We start from the raw sequence: 25,308 nt of genomic DNA, 5'->3' as shown, positions 1-25,308 counted from the left end.
GGGCTTGTGTTCTTGACAGAAGTGCTGCTTCTGTGGAGATGCCTGATGTTTGGTACCTCCAGTGTGACTGACTCCCTGCTTCAGTTGCCTCTTCTTGCTATAAAATGGGGATAATAAATACCCACCTTGGCAAAGTGCTTTGTGGTTCTTGTATGAATAGTTAACAAATAAGTGATACTAATCAGTACTATGCAGCTTCCACTCTGCTGGGTTGGGCAGTCATTGAAGGGTAGTGCCAGGCTGTAGAGGGCTCAAGAGTTTCACTCTGTGGCTTTGGGAGAGGTGTGGGATTTTCCACAGTGCCCCAACTGCCCTCTTTGGACCTGATGTGGATTATTTGGTTAATTCTGTCAGTAGCTGCATTTGGACTGTACTGCATGCTTTTGAAAACCCACCCTTGATCAGAAAGGTCAGTGGTGAGGAAAGAGCACCCCACGATTGGAGTAGTGTTGCTGCTGCATCTATGAATAGAGACTGAGGGGAACTCTGAGAGCTGGACATCATCCTAGATGTAAAAGAATCAGCCACAGACACCACTGGCCTCGCTTCTGGAGCCTGTCTGGGTGGTTTACAGCTGGAGCAGCGCAAGACACTGAGGATGCTTAGTGGGAGTGGGACTGAGACACTAAAACCCTTGAGTCTCTCTGAACTATCACCAGGTGGAAACAATTTTTCATTGCTATCATCCTGAATAACCCCATGGTAAAAAGCTTGGGAATAGTATATAGGGACACCAGTTTGTTAACTTGGCAGGTGCCCCACCCCTTTCCCACTTATATGGTGTGTGATGTCACAAACCCTGCCTCCCTTTCCCCTTATGGTGTGTGACATCAGAAGCCCTGCCCCAGCCCCTGGTCATATGATGCGTGATATCAGAAACCCACCACCTGTCCACAGTCACATGATGCATGACATCAAAAACCTCATGCTGGCCCCATCATATGATGCACGACACCACCATCCCATGGTCCATGACATCAGAAGGGCCACCTGTTCAGACCCCAAAGCCTGTCCCTCATGCCGAAGACCCACCTTAGACCACATGGTACAGTCTCAACCTATCAGCCCCCAGACTGCTATATTGGCTCCAGAATTCCCCACCCTATCACATGCTGCATGACTTCAGAAGGGTTGATGACCAGGGCCATCCCCACTGCCAACACCACTAGCGGCTTCTGTGGGTGCTGGCCAGCCCTGCTGTCACCTTCTGCAGCTGCCCCCCCCAGACTCAGGAGGCACCAGTCGCCCATGATTGCCCAACAGGCCCCAAGTCTTATTTCACTTTGGTAAGGTGATTGTTAAATTTCACCTATGACCCCAGAAGACCTTGGGATTTTACAATAAGTAAAACCACAATGGCGATGGTAAAAAACGATGGGGACCCTAACTTGTACAGAAATTATTATAAAGCCCAAGCCGGGTATGGTCTTAACTCATATCAGGGGGTGCTCGTGATGTATGGGGCTGGCAAGGGAGACATATTTTGCAGTCTGTTTAGAAAAGTCATTCCACTTTTGAGAAGGGGTCTGGAGATTATTAAGCTGCATGCTAAAAACATGGCTCAAAGCATAGCCAAAGATGCGATTGGTCACATCTCCCAAGCTGTTCTGGATAAGGTGGGCAAGCTGGTGAAGCAGGAGGGGTCTGCATTCATGTGGATTCAAAGACAGAGCCTTAAAAGAGAGACACTCTATGCTCCCAACGTAAAGGACCTCCCCAACCGCTTAAAAAGAAGAGGGTGAGTCAATGAGGTAGTCATACATGAAAGACTGAGAAGCAGCCTGGGAGAAAAAAGGGGCACTCTCTTCGAGGAAAAAGAAATATATTATAATCGCCATGGCCTTTGTTCACTCCAGGTCTGAAGAGTGCACCAAATCCAAACTGGATTTGTTTCAAATAGCCCCTACGCAGACCGGCATTGAGTAAAGCCTGTATGTTGGGATCCCGCCACTATCAGCTATTACTGAGTCCACCCCTCTTGACCTTTCATCACTGCAAATGGCAAAGATTATATGGATTTGAACAATACACTGCTGTACCTTTACTGCAAGATTGTAAAAGCTGATGGAATTGACCTTGATGCTGGGGCCACCGTGGGTCTGGTGAATTACCTGCTGACCCATCTTCAGCCAGCTGGATGTCACTCTGGGTGATCATCTCATAAACCAGAGCAACAACTGTTATCCTTACTGAGCCTTCATTGAATCAACTACAGCAATTACACCCTCGCCATCCAATTTTCTGCTGGCATGTTTTACAAAGACATCACGAAGCAGTCATGCAAGATGGTGGTAATCACAGACTAGAGGAAAGAGACAGAGCCATTCATTTATCTCCACAGTGCTTTGTTTTTCCAAGAAAAACTTTTGCTGAATGGCATGGAGGTGAAAGTTAAACTGACATGCAGTAAAGACACTCTCTGCTTGATGAATGCCCCAGTGGCTAGCCAGTGTAAACTACAAATGACAGCCGCTTCACTTTTTGTGAAAAAAGTGAGGGTAGCTCTGGGCATCCAGCTGGGCCATGTGGAGGCTGTGCATACAGCCAACACTAACTACTCCATAGACTGCATGGGCATGAAAGTGTTTAGCATCCTCACCGGCAGCCAGGTCAGTAATCAGGAGAATCTATTTTTGGGACAGCTGCCCAAACTCATTGTTATCGGGTTCATGGATAACGACACCGTTAGCAGGAACTATGCTAAGAATTCCTTTAACTTTAAGCATTACAGTACTAATTTTTTGGCCCTCTACCGCAATGGAGAACAAACCCTGAAAAAATGACTACAACTGGATTTTGAGAAAGGTAATTGCATAAGAGAATACATGCACCTGGTGCAGATGGCCAGTAAACATATAAAAGACTACTCCCTGCTAATCAACTGTGAGGAGTTTGCCCAGGGGTACACCTTGTTTGCCTTTGACCCGTTTCCTGACCAGGAATGTATTGATCATTATTCATTGATTAAAACCGGGAACCTGAGATGAGAAATACGCTTTGCCGGGGCTTTATCCACCACAGTTAACATGATCATGTGCAGGGTCTTTGACAACATCATAGAAATAAATCAGAGGAGAAACTTCCTGTTTGACTACATGTGAAGACGGACACCAAACAGCTCTCCAGGATTTTATCCTCAGACCCTTATGCCAAAGAGGCTTTCTTAGATGTGTTGCACTGTGGGTGGCTCCCTAAGACTTGGCTGTCTCAAAGACCTCTGAGCTTGGTGGTCAACACATGTCCACATAATCAACCCAGAGGACACTGGGAGGTGGTTTGCTTGAAAGATTGGAACTGTGGGGAGTTTTTTCAGCTCGTACGACTACCCCGCAAACAGCATTCTCTTTCCTCAAAATATTATGTTCTTAAACAAGACTGCCACTGACACTGCTTTTCAGACAAAACAGTTACATGACCCCATATCTGTCGCCTGCGGATACCACTGTGTGTTTTTCCTATGCCACTGTAGCAAGGGGCTATCATTTGAACACATTTTTAAATCCTATTATTCTGACAATTTAGTACAAAATGATAGGATGGTGATACAGTTTGTAAAACGTAAATATAAAACTTTCCATGTGGCTGGGCTTGCTTAAAATATGTTTCAGCATGCCCAGACATGCATTTCTTGCTATGACTTTCATGTGGCTTTGTCTAAATAAAGCAGCCAGCTGTTGCTGTGTAAATAAAGCTGTTACTGTTTAAAAAATTGTGTGTGTGTGTATTTTCCTTTTACCCCACCTCATTTCAATTAATCTTTTTAGGTGCTTATACATGTTTCTTTCCCACCATCTTAGAAGCTAAAAAGAGTCCACCGCTACATCATGTTGTTTTATTCCTGCTTACTGTTTTTTAATTTTTCTTTAAGTGTAAACAACTGGCTGGTTGGGAGGACAAAGCCCGTTTTTTAATCTAAAAGTGTTTGGGGCAGCAGCATTTAAATCCACCATCAGATACCTGTAAGGTGTTTTCAGGACTGTTCCTAAGGTGGGGGTGTGAATTGGGGAAACTGCCCTAGGCTTTGTGCTTTGGGGGGCCTTGCAGAGTAGGGCGGAGCAGCAGCAGTGCAGAGCTGGGCGGAGCAGTGGCTCCGCATCCAGCCACTTGCTACCTCCACGGCCACCTGCTGCCAATGCTGCCGCCACCAATGATGATGGGAGCTTCTTTGGGTCTGGGGCCCATGGGATCGGAGCAGAGGTGGGGCCCCACATGGGCTGATTTGCCTCGGGCCCCTCACCCTGCTCAGGTCAGCTCTGAGTATTTTAGTGGCATCCACGAAAGCTTTTAGAAAGAATTTGGCCTTACCTGAGTACATCTGACTTACCAGGGACACTACCTGTAGCTTATTCCTGGGATTTTTAAACAAAACCATGTATTTTGTGTTGAGGGTAATGGTGCAGCTCCTTTTCCCTTGACAGAAAACATTTTGGACTATATACATAATGCTTAGATTCTGGTGATGTATGTATTGGGTAAAGGCTTTCTTGATTTTGCCTGTCTTGCAAGCAGTCCATCAAATCATCTACTATAACCATATTTTATTAGGAGGAAACAAATGGTCATTGTTGAGACTGTCCAGCAGACCCTCTACATATCTGATAAAAGGATATTTACAAAGTAACTCCTTATGTAATGTTTGCCAACAGCTACAGCACCACATAATATTTTCGGGCATAACAGACAATGGTCTATCAGCGTGATCCAAGTTTTTTTATAAAGTAACTTTTACCATAGTTGCTAGGTCCTACCAAAATCACACAAAAGGGGTGCTTCTAATGCATATCCATGTTCAAAAACCATGAGGCAGACTTAAAATTTTCTGTGAGGACCCTTTTGTCATAAACAACTTTCTGTGGGGTTTTTTCAAGGCTTTGGTTTCTATCGTCCACCTGTTTTTGTTTCTGATGATAGAGTGATGTTGTATCACTATTGTTTTAGGGGTGTCTCCATCTGGATTTTTCAAGGTTTCAAAGCTGATTTTTTCACAGTTGGCCACATTCAGGGTAATCTCTTTGATTTTCAAGTAAACCTTTCCCCTGGACTGTTTATAACAGCAGATTTTCAGACCAGCCGACACAAACTCCGTGATGTGTTCATCTGGTGGAATTTCGCTGGTGAGCTTGCCTAAATAATTGCCTAGCAGGGGCTTCCACTCTCCCACACCACTCACAAATATCACAGAAGCTGTGTTGTGGTACAGACTGGTGTCCTGCAATTTGTCTAGCAGACAATTCTAAGTGTACATAAGCGGTGGCGAAACAGGCTATAAAGGTGTTTGTGTTACCCGAGAGCATGTCATGCTCTTTGGCGTGCTTCCAAGGGATGCAGGCTGTCTCATTATCAGTAAAGTCACAAGATGAAATATCATAGGCAGGAGAAAAGAGATAGCCAAAGAGTTCTTCAGGGTTTCTGACGATGGTGGTGGTGGGTAGATTGGTTCTCTGACCGAATTTACCCTACAAAGAATTTAAAAAACAACTTTGCAATTTGGCGCTTTGAGGGTTGGTTTAATATGCTCTGGGCATAAAAGCACGCCTTCTTTTTGGAAGAAATTGTCCATGTATCTGTCTTGATTTTGTTCGTTGGTACAGTGAGATTTCCTGCTTCTGTCAGAGGTGGTTTTTTGTACCATGAAGAAAAGTGTGCTAGGCTACTCAACATAATGCCAGATTTCATAGATTTTAGCTACTTTGCATCCCATTGGGCTTTATTAAATTCTGGTGTGCACCATGTGTCTCGTAGGGCCCTCTACTTGTCAGCATGGTCGCACTTTTGCTGTCTTGGTCCTGCACAGAGGTAGTACAGTGGGAACATAAGTTCCCCATTCACTCTGATGGGAGAAAAGAGGGGAAAAAGGTTTCATGACAGGTGCAATTTTACCTAGGCCATTCCAAAATAGCTTGACAGGGGTCTGAAGTTGTCATGAATGATTTCAGGGTATCCAGTAGGGTATTCCTTTGTTTTGTTTATGAAGGGGTAAAGAAATGGAGTCACCACTAAAAAAGACTTTTGGTAAAGATAATCCTTTAATCTTCAATTATGCAAGCAACCCTGCTGTTAGAAGCTCTGACTACTTCTGTAAGCAGCATGTGGTCATGGCTTTCCCACTAGATAAGCCCTCTGTATTAAAAATTAAATAATACAGCAAGTAAAATAATGTGTATGTGTATAATGTATATAAAGTAAAAGTATATACCAAACTGTTTAAAACAGTCACCACTAAAAAAGACTTCTGGCAAATATAATCCTTTAATCTTAAAATATATAAACAATGCTGCTAGAAGCTCTGACTACTTCTGCAAGCAGCTTCTCATCACATAAGCTACATTTTTTTGCTGGTTGGCTTATCTTTACAACACATTCCCTGGTCCTGGGAAATAAACCACATGCTCTGTCCCACCCAAAAATGACAGTTCAACCCCACAGAATAGCACACAAATGCTGTGAAATATATTTTTAAATCAGTCTTTATTTACATCAAAAGCATTTATAATATTTACTGGGTTTATTTTGCTAAACCTCCTCCTCCTAAGAAGGGGTTTTATAATTTCTAGTGACAAGTAAGTCTCATTGGCTTTATCTTCACAATATGCCCCTCATATGAATGTGCTTAGAGATCCAAGGATCCAAGGCACTAAAGCAAATGGCAATATGTCCATCTGAAAACAGCTGTTGTGCTTTAGTCTTACTTCAATGATTTTATCTTTAACCACTCCCCCCTTCCCCCCCACCAAATGCAAAAGTTACACTGGTGAAAAAAATGTTAAACTATTTTTGCTAAACCCTTCTCTTGACCAGGGTTTTATAATTTATAGTGCCAATTAAACAATATAGGGTACCAGAGATTTATTCTCCTCAGTGATCAAGCCATAAAGAGCAGTGTTAGGATTTTCTGTAGAATGCATTTAGAAGCTCTGTTCCCTGAGTGAAATGTTTCTCAATGATTCTTAGAATTTTCTTGGCATATCCAATAGCAATAATGGCAAGTAGAACACTTTCCATACCCAGCTCATTGCAAAGTTCCTGGAATGTTTGATTTCTATCTTCATCTAACCAGGTAACACAGCCATGACAACCTTGACCACCCTCATGAAAAACACAACCCAGGAACTTTTCAAAAAGCCTCATTCTCAGACAGTATTTCATTATGCCATAAAAAGAAATGCATGTAAGAGACTTCATTAAGAATTTACGTTCTTGACATGAAACAGCATCTGTTGATTCGATGCCTAATTGTCTTCTAAAACTTTCATCTTCATCTGAAATGTCTGGTCTCTGTTCTCTGCAAAACAGCTGGGTTTTTTTCTGGTGTCAGGTTTACAGATGTGCTGGCAGGCAGGCTTTCTTGAGTCCTTAAAAAGGCTTCATCCAACTACAAAGGGATTCAAATAAAAACCTTAGTTAGCTGCTGTTTAATAAATTCTTAGGTTATTCCTACCTCCCCCCTCCCTTATAGGATGAACCCCCTCTCCCACCAACCTTTTATCTCCACACAGGCTCTGGCACAAGGCTACTCTCTTCTTCCAAATAATCAACGACTGTTTCGGGGGCCTGGGTCTCTGTATCAGAAGCCAGGTTCTTTATGCTTGCATGGGTCTCCAGTTCACAGGTCTTCTGCTGCATGGGCTTCCAGACCAAGTTCAGGCATCTCAGGGAGTCTTTGGGCTAGGGGTCTGCCCTCTCTAATCTCCCCCTCAAAACTATTACTACAGTAACGCTTTCTATGCAGGTGTTCAACAAGTCTTGGTGGTGAGGTGAAGATGAGGAGTCTTATTAACGTAGTGTAAGAATCCATATCTGCCCATGTCTGCCTTAGTGCAGTCCCAGACAAACAGAGGACCCACTTTGGAAAGCAGACAGACGGTTTGGGCTTGCAGCCCCACCCCTCTACTTCTACCAGTTGGTTCAGCACTATTCTTGGGTAGGCCCAAGGGATTTGAAACCCCTGTTGATTGGTTGGGAGTGGTGGGGCAGGTTGTTAGAGGGGTCAGAACTGCCTGCTACCTAATTAACCACCCCTGTGCCTTATGATCTAGGGCAGTACTGTGCAACATGAGGGAGGGGGTGGTGGGGTCGAGGCCTGTTGGGCATCCCTTTTGATGTCACACACTATGTGATGGGGCAGGGAATTCTGGAGATAACATAGCAGTCTGGGGCCTGAAAGGTCGAGATTGTACTATGTGGTCTAGGGCAGGTTTTGAAGCATGAGGGGCAGGCATTGGGGCCCAAATGGGCACCCCTTCTGATGTCACAGACCATATGATGGTGGTGTCGTGCAGCATAGGATGGGGCTAAGGCAGGGTTTTTGATGTCATGCGTCATATGACTGGGGGCAGAGGGTGGGTTTCTGATGTCATGCCTCATGTAACTGGGGGCCATGGTGGGGTTTTTGATGTCATGCATCATGTGACTGGGGACTGGGGCAGAGTTTCTGATGTCACATAGTATGTGACCAGGAGGCAGGGGTGGGGTTTGTGGTGTCACATGTCATGTGACTGGGGGCAGGGCGGGGTTTGTGATGTCCTGCATCATGTGACCAAGGGGCAGGGGCAGGTCTTGTTATATCACACACCATAAAAAGAGAAAAGGCTGGGGCACCTGATAAGTTGATGAACTGGTGTCTCAGTATACTACTCTTGGTAATCCCACACTCATTTACCTGAGCCAATTGGCCTTTCTTATTGCCACAGTGGTATAATTACAAGATCACAAATTATAAGTCCTGCTCCTGCAGTCCTCTTCGCTGATGTTTTTTTCCTGTACTAGCTGAGTCAGTGAAACAACTGCTTGTTTCTCTAAAGATGAAAAATGAAGTTCATAGAGGAAGCATAACCATTGGCATTAGAATGCAGAGAGCCCAGAGCTGCAACGTGTACCCAGAGCACCCTGCAAGAAATCCCTGGAGCCAGTTCCTGTAGAAATGACTAATGTGACTAAACTATCCATTAGCCTGGCTGGAAAATCAGTTCTCTGCTGCCCATTGGCTCCATGACATGAACCTTGTGTTTATAACTTGTCATCCATTAAGGCATTAACACTGATGGATGGATTTTTGGTACGTTGACTGAATTTAGAGCTCACTCCCTTAGGCCAAATTTATGTCTGGGTAACACGGTTACATTCAGAAGAGGGTCAGGCCCTGAATGCTTAGGACAAAGAAATGGCTAAGAAGCACGTGTAGCAGCTGGGAGCTGTGGTGAGGCAGGGTGAAATTCCACCCACTTAGCTTCTATGCTGTCCAGAACTGGATGGCCTTGCTCATGTGTTTCCTGCTGATCTGCTTTCCTCTTGCCAGTTGAGAACCAGTAGCTGGCAGGTAGAACTGGATTTTGTGGCCTTAGGATTTCATTCAATACTACTTGTCTTTATTCATCAGGGAGTTTGAAATATAATGACTGTTGCTTGGCAAGAAGCCCCTGAGGATGGGCAGTGACTTGTCTGTGCCATTTGGGGCCCAATCCAGAACCCAGCATGAGTTTTTCCATTTACATGTGTCAGTCTTGGGCCTGTTCTCAGTCCTAACGTATTCTTAGTGCAAGTATGGAGCATATGGAGTAGATGCCTGCTGCTCTATACTGCCCTTTCTAAGTCTGTGGGCAACACGCTCCTCTCAGATTACAATTTACTCCACAGTGCATCAATTGCAGCTCCTTGCCAGATCCAGTTGTGGAAGGAGTAAGCTGTACTCCCCAAGGCTGGCTTGCTCCAGCAGGTGAGGGTCTAAGTCACAGGGACCTGCTTTTCCTTATGTTGCCTGAGGGCGTGTGCTCTTTTCCCATAGGCACTTCTGCAAGGACAGACATGTGGGCCTTCAGAGGGCTGTGAAGAGGCCGGACTCAGAAGCCAGACACCTTTCCTCAGTAATGGAGAAACACTTGTCCCCAGCTAAAGCAAGGATGGTGACAGAGGGCTGGGTGAGTTCAGGGAACCTATTTTTGTTGATGGTTTCACTATGGGTCCATTCTGACTCTTTCATGACAATTCAGGGCTGAAAAGCTTCCAGCCATGCGCTGTGCAGAGTTGGTCTGTGGATCAAGGGATTGGGCTCAGTACAGCAGACTGATTTAGAGCAGACAGTGCTCTTGGAGGCCATGCCCTCTTCTTGTGGGATCCTGGAGATCACTAATGATCAGCACTTGGGTGGCAACTATCCAGAGAAGAGGCAGTGGTGCTGCTTCAGGTGCTTCACCACTATGTCCCTAGTTGTAAGGAGAAAAAAGTGAGGACTTTCAGCTGGAGATACCATCTTTCAGATAAAGTATAAAAGCCACGCTACTCCTCATTTGGAAAAAGCCCGTAAGTGTTTTTGAGGGTTCAGCTCCAGTGTCCTGGCCATGTTGAAACGTGGAAAATTCCATTTCATCTCCTGAAATTCCTCTTAAAGTCTGCTGACTATGTACTTCATCATGGGTTGGGCATGGGTTGGGCAACATGGCTGTGAGCTGTTAACGAGGTACCCCTTTCTGCGCCTCAGTTGGCTGCATTTTAATGGTACCCAAATCCCATGCCTGTTCCATGGAAATGGTACAAAGCTTTGTTTGTTAGTGTTGTCAGGTCCTGGCAAGTTCCATCCCTGCACCACGAAGAAGCTAAGACACAGGGAGGTGAATTGGCTGTGGTCACCTAACAAATCTGTGGCACAACCAGGCTTGCACTAAAGGCAGGCTCTGTTCATAAGGCCATGCTGCCTCAGCATGTTCTGACTCCAGGCTAAAAGTTTGTCATTGCTCTAACCCACAGGAACTGGGTGAACATCACCATCTCTGCTCTGCGTCTTTCTCCTCCATAAGCACTGCATCTCTTCCCAGGCAGCATGACTCTGGAGCCTTGAAGTTGCTGCACCATCTCCAGGGCCGTGTGAGAAAGCTGCGGATAGAGAATGCCATCAACCACTGGGGCAGCCTGGAGGACCTGGCCAGCCTGCAGGGAGAGCTAGGCCACACATTTTGAGAAAAGGTAACAGGGCAAGATCTGGCATAGGAGCCAGCACACTCACTGTAGCCTCGCTGAAGAGACTAGTCAGAAGGTGAACAAGGGGCTGAAGTGTCAGATGACATAATGCACAACCCAGCTTGACTGCACAGCTGGTGCATAGTTCACAGCTCACTGCTCTCAGAGACTGCGTAGTCTGGTGGGTATAATACTGAATGGGAGAACTTGGGATCTATTCCTGGCTTTGCTACGAGCCTCCTGGATTTCCTGGGGCAGGTCACATCACCAGTCTGTTCCTGGATTTCCCTCCCTGCAAGATGGGGTAGTGCAACAGACCCCCTCTGTAAAATTCTTTGAGACCTACTGATGACAAATGTTGCTCATATCTCTGAACTCCCTTTGGCCCCCTCTCAACATCCCTTCTGCTTTCTACAAAACCCATCCCAACCTGTACTGGGGACTTCACTCCTACTGACTTTTGGATTCCCCCTCCACCTCTTCTCTTGCTTTTCTCTTACTCCTACCCCTGCCAAAAAGTGGGCAATTGACCACACCTACTGGAGGATGAAGGACCTTCTGTCCCATGCTGTGAATTAGATAGGATTGCAGGGTTAGATAGGATTGAATTAAATCTTCTGGACCCCAACTTGCCTTTCTTTTTTTTCCTTATGCAGATGCACTTGCTGACAGATCCTTCCTTCCCATCGTTTCAAGGCATAAACAGTAAGAAGTAGAGCATTTGCTGCTGAAGAACTTGAAGCTGAGCAGGTGGAAGAGTCATCTTCTGTGGACAGGGAGTGGTTGTAAAGGAATGGTTACAGCATTACTAAAATCACTCAAGGCTTTGAGGGAATTCTTTGTCATGCTTGAGGTTCCTGGATGGCAGGAAGGATGGAGATGATGTGATTCCATGACACATCAAATTGGAACTACTCAGGATACTACCCATTGAATTTTTTGCATGGAAGCTTCCCACACTTTTGGCTGCTCTCTATGGTCCTTGGCCTAATTTCTTGCTAAGTAAATTCTAGGACTTTTTTCCTTTTGAATGAAATATGTGCTAGTTCGGGACTGAACAAAATGCCTGCATAGGTAATAACCAGATGGGAGCCAGGAGCTATGGGGATACTGGAGTCATATTCTTGAGCTCTGAAGGCCTGGAGTGTTAACTAGGTGGGACTAATCCAAAGAACAAGGCCAGGTAAACATGGGAGCCTAAACAGACAATCTTCACTGCTGCTTTCCCCAAATGATTCAAACTTAGTGCCGATGAGCCTGTAAAAGACAGGAGTCAGGGGAGGGAGCTGGAATTTATGCCAAGATATTTTCTGATACTAGAAGGAATGGATTATTGAAATGGGAGTGGATGTTTCTAGAACCTACAGAGTGAGCAGGTCAGTTTTTAAGGCTGTGGGGGAAAGTGCCGATCAACATTTCCTCTAAGCTGTGTGGCGTGTGTGGCTGTGCAGGTGCGCATATGCCGTGCTCGTGGCCACGCATGCTGTACAGTTTAAAAGGAACGCTGGTGCCAATGTGTTCATTCCTGAAGGGACCTTGGTGGCTTTTAATTCCTATCCTGGCTCATACTTCAAGCAAGAGATCTGTGACTGCAGCCTCTTTAGGAAAGGGACCAAGCTGTCCTCCAGATTTTCACATTACAGCTGCTACCACATCCTCAATGCTGATTATGCCAAATCAACAATGGCAAGGAAATTGCCGGATCTGATCAGCAGTGGGGTATATATTCCAGATGTGCATGCATCTCATACATAAGAGCTGGATGGGAGAGACTGTCACAACACTGGCTGACTGGAGTGTGCTTGGTACACCATGTCTGAAGATGGCTTGAAATTCTGTACTATAGCAATGCTTTCATTGTTATTTGTCACCTCTCTAGGTTTCTGTTTGTTCCCCATGTGCAGAGCCAGCCTAGAAATGACTCCTTTTACTGTACTGCTGTTCCTACTTCTCAGAATTTAGCAGGGGCTGGCATTGTAACAAACTAGCATTCATGGCAAGAGAATTCCTGTCTTCACAAAGGCAGTAGAACACTTTTGCTGAGCAACTTCCTCTGCTACTGTGTTTGTAGATATGCTCCTATATTTCAGTGTGGCAATATATAAGCTGTATAGGCTCCAGTGCTTACACTAGTGTATTCAGATTTAGAGCTAGACTGTTCTTAGTGGTGGCAGATGACAGAACAAGGACAATGGTCTTAAGTTGCAGCAAGGGAGGTTTAGGCAGATATTAGGAAAACTTTGCTCACTAAAAGGGAAATAAAGCACTGGAACAGGATACCCAGCAGGGTCATGGAATCTCCATCCTTGCAGGTTTTTAGCTAGACAAAGCCTGAGATGGGATGATCTAGTTGGTGATGGTCCTGCTTTGAGCAGGGGGTTGGACTACATGACCTCGTGAGGTCTCTTCCAATCCTAATTTTCTATGAATCTATGATTTTATGATCTTTGGTAATAATTAAGGCATTTTCACAAAGCAGAATCAGCTGTCTGGCAAGCGGGAAGATGTATGGCAGATGATTCATGACAGATCTTGCCCTGGCTGCCCTATATGTTCATGGGAAGCAAGTCAGGGAACTGAATCTGAGGCACTGGCTCCCCAAGACTAGGCCTTACTTCCTATGGATCTTTTTGATGGTTTACCTTATTTCAGAGATTTTTTTCCCCCCCTCTGGGGCCCATTTTGAGTTTGAAGGGAGTTTTAGGGCTGCTCCTACAATTTTGGCTGATAAAACCAGTGGGTTCTTCCAGTGTGGGGTAAATTACAGCCTGTAAATCCGCCATGGGAGATGACTTTTTGAAAATGTCTACCTCTACCTGCCCCACTGGTATTTCCAGAGAGATCATAGAATCATAGAGAAGTGGGGCTACAAGGGACCTCCAGATGTCATCTAGTCCAACCCCCTGCCTGAGGCAGGATCATGCCTATCCAAACCATGCTATATAAACCATAAGACTACATCATTCCTGACACAAGATAGACTTAACACCTTAACCTTTCACAGGTAAAGAAGGGGGACCATGGCAGCCGAAGTCCTGCTTCTGTAAAATGTTGTTGACATATGCTCAAGAGGTCCCAGAATGAGGGCCATGCCCCCTTCTACAGAGGAAGGCAAAAACACCACAGTCCATACCACTCTGACCATGAGATAAAATTCCTTCCTGACCTCAGATATGGAGATTGGTCTGACCATGAGTGGAGGGGCATGACCCTCTAGCCAGGAGCCTCTGGTTTTGGTCACAGTAAGAGTACTGAAAACCCCCAGTCAAAGCCCACAGCCTGACCTGTAGCCAACACTCAACACCTCTGGGAAGGCTTCAAAACACCTTGACATATGTAGCAGAAAAGAGGTGGGAGGCAGGGTATGGGGTGGGGGGGAGGCAATGCAACCAGGAAAGCTAAGAAGCATGGGAAATACCCATATTAGAACATAGGCGTAGCTATGCCTAGATCATCCCCTACCAGTGGCTGTTCAGCCTCTTCTTAAACACCTCCATTGATGCAGAATCCATAACTTCCCTAGGCAGTCCATTTCACTGCCTCACTGTTTGATATCCAGCCTACACTTTGCTGCAACTGCAAGCCATTGGCCCAGGTCCTTGTCTCCGTAGCAAGGCAGAAAAGGTGCTTTACCTCTTCTGCACAGGAATGTGAAGTACTGAGTGAACTCTGTGGGGTATGGTCCTACCTGGTTCTGCAGCATCAGTTATCTGAAAATTTCCTTATGAAGGGGTGTGTCACTGGCAGAAGAAGACTTTGGAACTGAATTGCATTTCTCCCACCACAATGTATCAGTTGGGAAGAAAAACCCAGTGAGAACTATTTGGAGTCTCCTCCCCTTTCTTGGGTGGGGGAAATTGGATCTGATGTTTTCACTGTTCTTCTGGGTCGGTACAGGGTATGGCATTAAACACACCATATGCCACACCCTTACTGAAGGGACCCTGTCTTATGTTGTAGGTTGGGTGACAGTTACTGCTGAGCAGAAGGGCCAGCACAAGATCAGACATCTAATCATTCCCATTTATATACTGTTTTGAGGGACTGAAATTATCTTACACACTGGCAGTCAGTGAATACTACCCTTAAAGGAGGAGATACCACCACCACTACTGTGGGGTAGCAAATGTTGCATTTTTATGGCATCCATGACACTTGGATTTGGAGCATATTGAAAGCCAGAATGCAGAGTAGTTGCTTAGAGAAACCCCTGCTAACACACAAGTATTAACACTGACATACTGTGACATTACTATAAGGTAGCAGCTTAGCTAAGGCATCAGTACCTTTTAATAAGCATAGAGTGTTTCTGTACACTTCACTGTCACTTCAAATGGAAAGTGTACTGCAGTTGTATTTGTAAGGTACTATGTCTATATTTTTATATAAATACAATTCTGTGTGATGGCAGCTCATTTTATATAGGCATGGTGGGGGAAGTGTTTGGAACAAGAAAGGGAAGAAAGTAATTTGGTTTGGGTGTGCTGTAAGAGGTTGTTGACTCAGCTTGGCAGGGCAGTGATTAGAGCCAAAAGATTAAAGTGAAGAACATTAACACTGAAAAATAAGGGACATATTTACAAAAATAAATGTTCTGTTCTATCTCAAATATATAATAATTTAATTAATTTCTATTCACAGATAGCATGAATGCCGAAGTAGATTTGAGGGCATATTGTATGAGCTAGGTCAGACTTATGGCCGTCATGCTGGATCTAGCCCACTAAGATTTTATCCAACCTACCAAGCATGCCCAAAAATGATATTGTCACAGACAGTTGCAGTTGTTAGATGTTCTACCACTGGCACCATCTGGGGTGGAATATGTAAGAGCTGCTGCCTCCAGCCAGCGTTAAGGTGGAGCTGTGCTAATTTCACCAGTGTTAGTGAAAGGTTGCTGACCCCTGTTTCAGGCAGAGATATAGAATCACAGACTCATGGAAAATAAGGGTTGGAAGAGACCTCAGGAGGTCAATTAGTTGAATCTCCTGCTCAAAGTAGAACCAGCTCCAACTTGCCCAAACTGGAAGATTGTGGGCTCAACTGCTCGACAGTTCAGTGGATGGGAAACTGGCTACATGGTAGGACCCAGAGAGTTCTCATGAATGGATCCGTGTCGTCCTGGCAAGAAGTGGCCAGTGGTGTCCCTCTGGGGTCCATGCTTGGACCAGTGCTTTTCAACACCTTTATCAATGATTGGGAAGGGGGAGTGAAAAGCTCACTGGCCAAGTTTGCAGATGACACCAAGTTATGGGGCAGTGTGGTCACACCAGACGATAGGTTGCAGATACAGTTGGGATCTGGACAGGCTCAATAGTTGGGCAGGCTGGACCCAGATGAAGTTTAACACTTCCTAGTGTAAGGTGCTCCATTTTGGGGTAAACAACCCTCAGCATACATAAAGGCTCAGTGGCGATAGTTTGACTTGCACCATGGCTGAAAGGGACCTAGGGGTAATGATCGACCATCGTATGAATATGAGCTGTCAGTGCGATGTGATGGTCAGCAGGGCAAACAACACACTGGTATGTGTCAACCAATGCATCTTGTGTAAAACTAAGGAAGTGATACTCCTGCTGTACTCAGCACTGGTGAGACCACAGCTGGAGTACTGCATCCAGTTCTGGGCACTGCACTTCAATAAGGACATGGAAAAATTTGAAAGGGTCTGGAAAACAGCCACCCATATGATCAGGGAATTGCAAGGCAAGCCAGATGAAGATAGGCTGAGGGACCTGGGCCTCTTCAGCCTAAAGAAGAGAAGGCTGAGAGGGGACTTGATAGTGGCTCACCGCTATATCAGAGGAGTGCATCAGGAGCTCAGTGAATAGTTGTTCACCGGGGCACCCCAAGGGAAGACCAGGACCAATGGATACAAACTCCTGGAAGGCCACTTCAGGCTTAATATCAGGAAAAACTCCTTCATGGCCAGGGTGTCCTGACTGTGGAATAAACTCCCCCCAGAGGTGGTGCAGTCATCTACCCTGGAGTTTTCAAGAGGAGACTAGACAGTCACCTCACTGGGGTCACCTAACTCCAGTTATCTTCCTGCCTAGTGTGTGTGTGTGTTGGGGGGAAAGCTGGACCTGATGATCTGCAAGGTCCCTTCTAGCCCGTAATAATCTATGAATCTGTGAAACTAGATCATCCCAGTCAAGGCTTCGTCTAGCTGGGTCTTAAAAACCTATGAGGATGAAGACTTTAGAACCCCTCTGGGTAACCTGTTCCAGTGTTTTACTACCATCCTAGTGAGAAAGTTTTTCTTAATATCTAACCTAAACTTCCCTTTCTGAAACTTGAGACTGTTGCTCCTTGTTCTGTTATCAGTCACCACTGAGAACATGTAGCAATTTGAGCTAGTTATTTTAGAATATAAATGATGAATAATAATTATTTTGTAAAACTATAGTTTGTATGCATGAATAGATGAGTGTGGAGAGAATGGAAATCTACTAGAAGAATAATGTGCTAACCCACAAGTTACCAAAGAGCAGAGGGAAATTCAATGAGAGGCTGAAGAGACAAAGAATACAATAAGCAAAAGAGACAAGATTAAAGACACTGTCTGGAACCCTTCAAGGCTGAAGGCCCTGTCTGCACCCAGCACAGCCTGCACCAGCAATAATGAAAGAATGTAGTAAATAGAGTGCTTGAGGATCAACACCTGGCACAGTGATGTGTGAACCTGGCCATTTGGCAGGGTGGAAGAATAATGAGATTCAGACAAAGAAGGCATCCAACCAAAAAGGTGGGGCTGAAGGTATGACAGTGGTATGCAATGACCCATAAAAGAGGAAGATCAATGAGAAAGGGGTTGGGTAACACTATACATCTCTGGAGCACAGACACGCATCAGACGAGGTCCCGCTCCTCATCTCATGCTCCAAGGCTGACCGCCTAGTATAGTACTGAGCAACAGACTTTGGTAACTATAACATCTACAAAGTAATTGGGAGTGAGTGTGTGTATGTATGAGTGCTCTGTTGAATATTCTAATCAATAAACGCGGCATCTTGCCTTATCCCCCTCATAAAGTCTCACTGTTCATTTTAAGCAACTGGGAGACCCACACCCCCAGATCTTTATCGGGGGCCGGTGCAGGCTGCAGGCTCAAGCTGCCACCCTGCTTATCTCCCCCGGGACCTCCAGAGCTGATGGGTGCAGGCCAGTGCAGCTGGGGACAGCAGGGTGGTGCAGGAATTTCTCACTAGTGTGAGCACCCCCCCTGCCCCACCCACTGCTCTTGCGATGTGCCCCTAGTGCTTTCTGCTGTTTTCTGGGTTGCAGCCCCATGCCACTGCCCTCGCTGGACTCCTGTGCGCAGGAGGCATGGTGCCGGGGCAGTGAGAGGCAAGAAGCAGTAAGGAGGTTTTCTGCATGGCTTCTCAGCTTCCCGCTGTGTCGGGTCATGGGGGGCGGTGGGGGGGAAGCCAGGCGGCAGGGAACAGCAGCGAACAGGCAGCCTGCTGTTCCTTGCTGCCCTGCTTTCCCTGCCACCCCCCAAAATTGGACTGCCTGTTAATAATCTTTGATAATCCTTTGATCTGTATGCATACAAATGCTATCAATTGGGTCACTTAGTTGGTAGCAGGACCACTATCAACAGTGCTGTCATTTGACTCAGTAGGACAGTGCATTGAGGAGGGATGTTCTACTGCTTCGTTTCAGAAAGGATTTCCCCTTAAGGGTCTCTCTTGAAGAATCCAAGTGAACATTACAAAGGGGGACGGATTGTGGGAAGCGGACAAAAAAATCTATGCAACTGTTGATTCTGCTATGCTACACTGCAAAAAGTTGCGTAAGAAATTTTCATTTGCATCTCATATGGCATAAATAAATAATTCATAATGTTCAAAGAAAACCATATTTTAAAGGAATATATGCAAGAACACATGCATGCAAAAATGCACTTGCAGCTTTAGCTCTGCATTTCTGTATGCTTAGTTTCTCAATCTTAACTTTCCATTAACACTAGTTCTTTCCAAAGAATTTCCAAAACATGGTTACTCCTCTATATAAAAAAGCAGACTTTTTGTGATCTAACCTATGATTTGTAAGTATAGCATATGGCAGCTCTTCAGTGCTACCTTTCCTGAGGCCAGAGGTCCCAGAAACAAATCTTGCTTGGGCTGGAATTGTGCTTACATAAAGTAGATCTGGTTTCTTTGTTGCATGTTCCTTTCTGTTGTTCATTCAGATAGACATTTGTTACCCCTAAGCCCTCTCTGACATTCTGGACACATGTGGTTTATTTTCCAAGTGGACTTTCTGATGTTGAAGGAGAGTTGAGCTTCTACTAATGCTTTTATAGCATTTAGGATATTTATAGGATTTTTCTCCCATATGGATCCTAAAGATCTATACACCCTGACTTCTGAATTAAATGTTTCTCCTACAGGAGCAAGATTACAACTCAGAGTACAGACCGAAAGATATTACTGACCTTATACAATTCATCCTCACACATAACAATTTCACTTTTAATAACCAACACTTCCTCCAGGCCATGGGCACTGCTATGGGCACCAAAACGGCCCCACAGTATACCAAACTTTTTATGAGCCACCTGGAAAAAGACTTCCTCAAGGACTGCACCATCAAACCCTTGCTATACTTAAGATATATTGATGACATCCTCATCATTTGGCCTGAAAACCTGCAATCACTGATTGAGTTCCAGAAGAAATTCAGCCATCACCATCCCTCCATCCGACTTTCTCTAGAATACACCAACACCAACATCTCCTTTTTAGACACAATGATTGGTATCCAGAATGATAAAATACAGACCATGTTATACAAGAAACCCACAGACCAACATGCATATCTGCACAGAACCAGCAATCACCCTAAACACACAAAGAAAGCTGTGATATACAGCCAAGTCCTCAGATACCACTGAATTTGCACTGAAGAGAACACCTGGGATTGCCCCCTCACTAATTTTAAAAAGCCTTCCACCCAACAAGGACACTCCTCCAGAGACACAGATCGCACATTTGAAAGAGCCACCCAGATACCATGTGAAGAATTGCTGCAGTACAGAAGAGAAACCCCCACAAATCACACACTGCTGGTTATGATATATCTCCCCTCCCTCAAACCCATACGGAAAATCCTCAAACAATTGTAAGCCATACTAGAAAGAGACCCTATTCTTAAAGATACCTTCCCAGAGCCACCCATCCTAGCCTTCAAACAAGCACCGAACCTCACTAACCTCATCACCAGAAGCAAACTACCTCAGGCCCAGAACACACCAAATGGATCCAGATCCAGATCATGCCATGACAAGAAATGCAAAACCTGCCAACACATCTCCAACACCCCCCAACAATTTCTACACCCCACAATAGAACCATCAGCATCCCTGCATCTTACAGCTGCACTTTGAGAAATGTAATATATCTCATCCAATGCACCAAATGCCTTGATGGAAAATACATAGGAGAGACCAAACAACAACTGTACACCAGAACGAATACACACTGGAAATCTATCAAAGACAGGAATACCCAATTACCTGTGGGGGCACATTTCTCACAAGAAAACCACTCTCTCTCCAATCTCGCAGTTCTAATCCTCCATAGGAACTATAAAACACTTTTCTGCATGGCAGTGAATGCAGCCCACTGACAGGGAACTGTGGCAGGATCACTCCAGGCGGGTTTCAATCTCGCTTTATTTCACTTCAGAATCTTAATACTTGTAACTTCTTCTATTAAAGCAATTAGTGGGGTCTACCCCTCTGCCCCTTCCACACTATTCTTCCCCTCTGAACTCTCTATCTTAGATCCTGTTCGTGACACCGTTTGTCACAGGCAGCTGGGCACTGTGAGTATATCAGTTTAGTTGCAGACTAACCAAGTACTGCAACTTATATTAGCCACTGGGCTTTTTTGGTTCAGGATTGAGGAGGTAATGTTGGGAGGAAAGCAATAACAAGTTTCACTTATAAAAAAAGAATGAATTTTACTTAAAACAGCAAAAGATATAGTTTGCACATATGACAGTTAGTAAAAAGGTTAAGTTAATAAACAGATAACATAACACTACAAGTTAAAATTGGCAGTGATAATAAAAAGAGACAGAGAAATCAACCAAGAGTTCCCACTTGGTTAGCAACTTATCAATAGTCCCTCAGTCTCAGGTACATGTCAAGTTGATTCAGCGAAGTCAGGCGTCCCCGATCTACGCTATCAGAGGGCGATACCGGGGGAAGTTCCCTCAGTCAGAATCTGGTCCTTGCTTATTCAGGGAGTGAGAGATCCGGCGGCATGGGACAGCAATGACCCTTCTGTTCTGTCCTTCCTGTTGGTTATTTAACGTGCATGTTCTTTTATATCATGTCTATGTTAATTTGTTGGCTTTTAACCACTCATAATCTTATTCTATAGCTGTTATCCTATGGGGTTAAAAGGTGTTAGAAATCATTATAATAAGTTGCTGCCTAAGCTTGGGTTTACCCAATAAGCAAATCACACTACATCACTTTGGGGTCTGAGATTAACATGCCCCACCCAAGTTCAGCTCACTATGTTAATTATACCTTGAGGTTAGATCTGTTAATTTTGCTGACTTTAAGTGAAAAATTATTAAATCAGCTAGATTTGCAGTTTTTTTTCTTTAGTTCTGCTTTTTAAAACTCATGCTGTCTCAAGACTAGTGCAGTACAGAAGAGAAACCCCCACAAATCACACACTGCCCCATCACTGAAGTCTGCCAGACCTGCAAAGCACAGTCTTCAATCAGGTCCAGGGGCTCCTTGCATCCTCCCCGCCCTCCGAGCAGGGGTGGGGCAAGCCCATCCCAGCTGTTACCTGATTGGTGGAAATGTTCCACCAATCTGAAGTGCTCCTTTCCAAACCAGGATTGCCAGGCAAAAGCAGGGAGCCCACCACACTCCAGTTAAAATAAACATCTAATAGCTATATAATGAGTCACTTAATATTTATAGGGTACTTGCTTGCTTGCTTTTAGGTGTCTTGGATGTAAAACTGACACTTCTCAAGTATGCACCAAAGGTGGCATTCTGATCTCATAAGTGTCCAGTTTTGGTCATCTACACATCATTTTTGGTCATCCAAGTGCCAAAAATGCCACTTTCACAGAGGCAGGAATTTTGTCTCTGGCTGTATAGCCTGCGTGCATATGCAGTGATCTACACATGCAGGCTGAGTGTGCACACTGGCAACAAAGTGAAAGAGGAGATCTGTACAATCTTTTGCTCCCACTGGCTAGGAGACTTGCTTGGGACACCTCTGGAACCAGGTTGTGGGGACAGATTGTGGGTTTGTGTGGGGTTTGTTGAGGTGTGACAGAGGGTGTGAGGGGTGTGGGGCCTCCCCACACACTCCCCCCATGGTGCACAGTCTCCACCACTGGTGGTAGTAGCAGCAGCAGCATGTGGCAAATGCTCAGGATGTTCGTAGCCCATGCAGGCACTTCTGTCCAGTGGCGCCTGGCTCCAACCAGTGCTGCACATGGTGACAAGGAGTGCAGCCATGCCAGCCTGCCTCTATTGTGCAACACATGCACAGTTGCCAGCACTTGCACACCATCGGGGGAAGCCCCCGAGCAATGAAGCTGGCTGCCTTCCCTGCCCCCTGCCTAGCAGGCAGGGACTCTGTTGGAAGTGGAGGGGAGCCCCAGGTCCCTGCTTCGTGGTGGAGTCCTGGGACCTCCATGGCAAGGGGCAGGGAAGGCAGCTGGCTTCATCACATGGGGCTTCCCCCAGTGGCATGTGAATGCTGGGAGCTGCACATGCACTTGAATGGGAACCTCAAGTCCTGGTCCCGGTCCCAGTCCTGGACTGCATGACTCTGGGACAGCATTTTTCCCAGATTCACAGTGTCCTGCAGGGATTGTGAAATGGCATGTTTCCCTTAGCAGGCTGGCAGCATTTCAGCCTGCAATAGGCTGCCAGGAGCAGCATGCAGGGGGTGCCACATGCATGTGACATGCATACATGCAGGCTCCGGAGTGGTGAGAGACATGCGGGTGAAAGCCTGCTGTGCCCCCGCTCCGCTGAAGCCCCCCAGACACCCCCTCAGCAGCCACAGAGCCCCCTGCTGACCCCCAGCACAGCCGGAGGTAAGTGGGCTCGTGGTGGGAAGGGGTTAACTCCTCGCTCCCTGGGAGGAGGCAGCTGTGTGGAGCAGGGCCAGGTCAAGCCCCTGCCCAGGCCCCTACTTGGCCAAGCCCCGCAGGAAGCCACACGACCAAAGCCATGTGAACAGGCTGCGTAAACAGGCACTTCAGTTAGCGTGGAGTTCGCGCAGGAGAGGGTGTGGGAGGGCACAAGACCCTGCCTGCGAACCTGCCAGAGTAGTCAGTCCCAGCCGTAGCCAGCCTATCAGAGGCATGACACGGATGGGCATGTGCCGCACCCCAAGGGTCCCCTTGGGCTCTGTGGCCCCCCCATTGGGCACCTCAGAGACGGCCACCCAGACGGAGCCCATGGTTCCGGGCTCCACGCAGACGGAGCCCCTGGCTCTTGGCTGCAGGGGCTGCCTGTCCCTTTTTCAGGCTCTGGGGCCTGGGAGCATGGCCACCTCCCCTTGCAGGGTCTGCTCCCTACTGGGGTCTCTGGCACACCAGCTGGAGGAGCTCCAGGCCACAGTCCAGAGACTGCATGCCATCAGGTACTGCGAGCAGGAGATAGACTCCTACTGCCAGGCCCTTCTCCCCCGGGAGCCACAGGGTAGAGCACCTTCTCCCTCCAGGACTAAGGAGGACTCTGGGACCTCCTGCTCTGCCCAGTCAGGGGCATGGACCAAGGTGGTCAAGGGCCTCAAGGCCCACCGCACCAAGGCCCCTCCCTCGCCGGAGCTTAGTAACAGGTTCGCACCTCTTGCAGCCCTGGCAGAGCCTGCTCAGTTGCCGGCTCCCGCAGGCAACCCAGGCTCAACTGCAGCTACTGGCCCCGCTCTCCCCAAGACAAAGCGAAAGGTGTTTGTTGTGGGAGACTTCATCCTGCGGGGCACTGAGGGGGCAATCTGCCGCCCCGACCCCTTAGCCTGGGAAGTCTGCTGCTTCCCGGGGGCCTGCATCCAAGACATTGCGGAGAGGATCCCAGAGCTTCTCCGGCCCACAGACCACTATCCCATGCTCCTTATTCATGTGGGTGCCAATGACACGGCTTGGAGCACCCCCAGCCAGTTCATGAGGTGCTACAGGGATTTGGGAGCGGGGCTTAGGGGTCTGGGAGCTCAGGTGGTGTTTTCGTCAATCCTCCCAGTCTCGGGCTATGGGCTGAGGAGGGAGAGGAGGATCCACGCGGTGAACCAAAGACTGCGGAGCTGCTGTCATCAGGAAGGCTTTGGCTTCCATGACCACAGCCCGCTCTTTGGAGAGAGAGGCAGCAAGCTGCTGGGAAGAGATGGCCTCCACCTCTCTCCCCTGGGGAGGAGGCTCTTCTCAGCCAGGCTGGCTGACCTGCTCCACCAGGCTTTAAACTAAGCCCACTGGGGGATGGGGGGACTACTGCCACTGCTGGCCCGCTGAGCAACCCTTGCAAAGCCAGCAGACAAAGGCACTTAAGGGAGCCCACCCCTGCCCCAGCCCTGGCACAATCTGTGGGCAAGGCAAGAGCCCCCAAGGGCACACTTGCCTGCCTGTACACTAATGCCAGGAGCCTGGGCAACAAGCAGGAGAAGCTCGTCCTCCTGCTCAGTGCAAAGAATTATGATGTCATTGGGATAACGGAGACCTGGTGGGACTCCACCCATGACTGGACCACGGGTATAGAGGGCTATACCCTGTACAGGAGGGATCGTGTTGACAAAAGGGGCGGGGGTGTAGCTCTCTATGTGAAGGAAAGCTACATGTCCCTGCAAGCTGATGTTGGCGACCGGCATGGACAGCTAGAGACCCTCTGGGTAAAAATTCATGGGGAATACGGCACAGGGGACACAACGGTGGGAGTCTACTACAGACCTCCCACTCAAAGTCCCGAGCTTGACCAGGAGTTTGCCCGGGAACTGACTGAGGCCACTTGCTCCAGGACCTTGGTTGTCATGGGTGACTTCAATTACCCGGACATCTCGTGGGAAGATCACTCAGCAAAATCCGAGCAGTCGCAAAGCTTTCTCTCATGCGTGGATGACCTCTACCTGACTCAAGAAGTCTACGGGCCAACGAGAGGCAAAGCACTGCTTGACGTGGTACTGGCTATGGGGGACGACCTAATTGGCAACCTAGTGATGGATGGGAAGCTGGGTGACAGCAACCACGAGCTGATCACCTTCACCATCCACCGTAAAGCTGACAAGTCAGTCAGCAACACAGAAGTCCTTGACTTCAGAAAATCTGACTTTGACAAGCTCAAGAGGCTAGTCGGTCAGGCCCTCAGGGACC

The 25,308-nt window shown here is 46.8% G+C and overlaps 1 protein-coding gene across 1 annotated transcript in view; it reads left to right on the top strand.

The window, feature by feature from the left end:
* The window catches only part of LOC149857501 (uncharacterized), an 83,903-nt gene extending 65,932 nt beyond the window's left edge, over positions 1-17,971 (top strand). The window contains exons 22-24 of the mRNA XM_090063953.1: positions 9,782-9,914; positions 10,741-10,956; positions 11,607-17,971. Of these exons, the coding sequence (XP_089920079.1) occupies positions 9,782-9,914; positions 10,741-10,950 (343 nt within the window). The 3' untranslated portion in view covers positions 10,951-10,956; positions 11,607-17,971. The remainder of the gene's footprint in view (positions 1-9,781; positions 9,915-10,740; positions 10,957-11,606) is intronic.
* The last annotated feature ends 7,337 nt before the right edge of the window (positions 17,972-25,308 follow it).

The sequence above is a fragment of the Crocodylus siamensis genome, chromosome 9 (genome assembly GCF_052110815.1).
Source record: "Crocodylus siamensis isolate JL-2025a chromosome 9, ASM5211081v1, whole genome shotgun sequence".
Classification (NCBI taxonomy): Eukaryota; Metazoa; Chordata; order Crocodylia; family Crocodylidae; genus Crocodylus; species Crocodylus siamensis.
The sequence above is the reverse complement of the archived record's forward strand: the minus strand, read 5'-3'. Positions and strand labels throughout refer to the sequence as shown.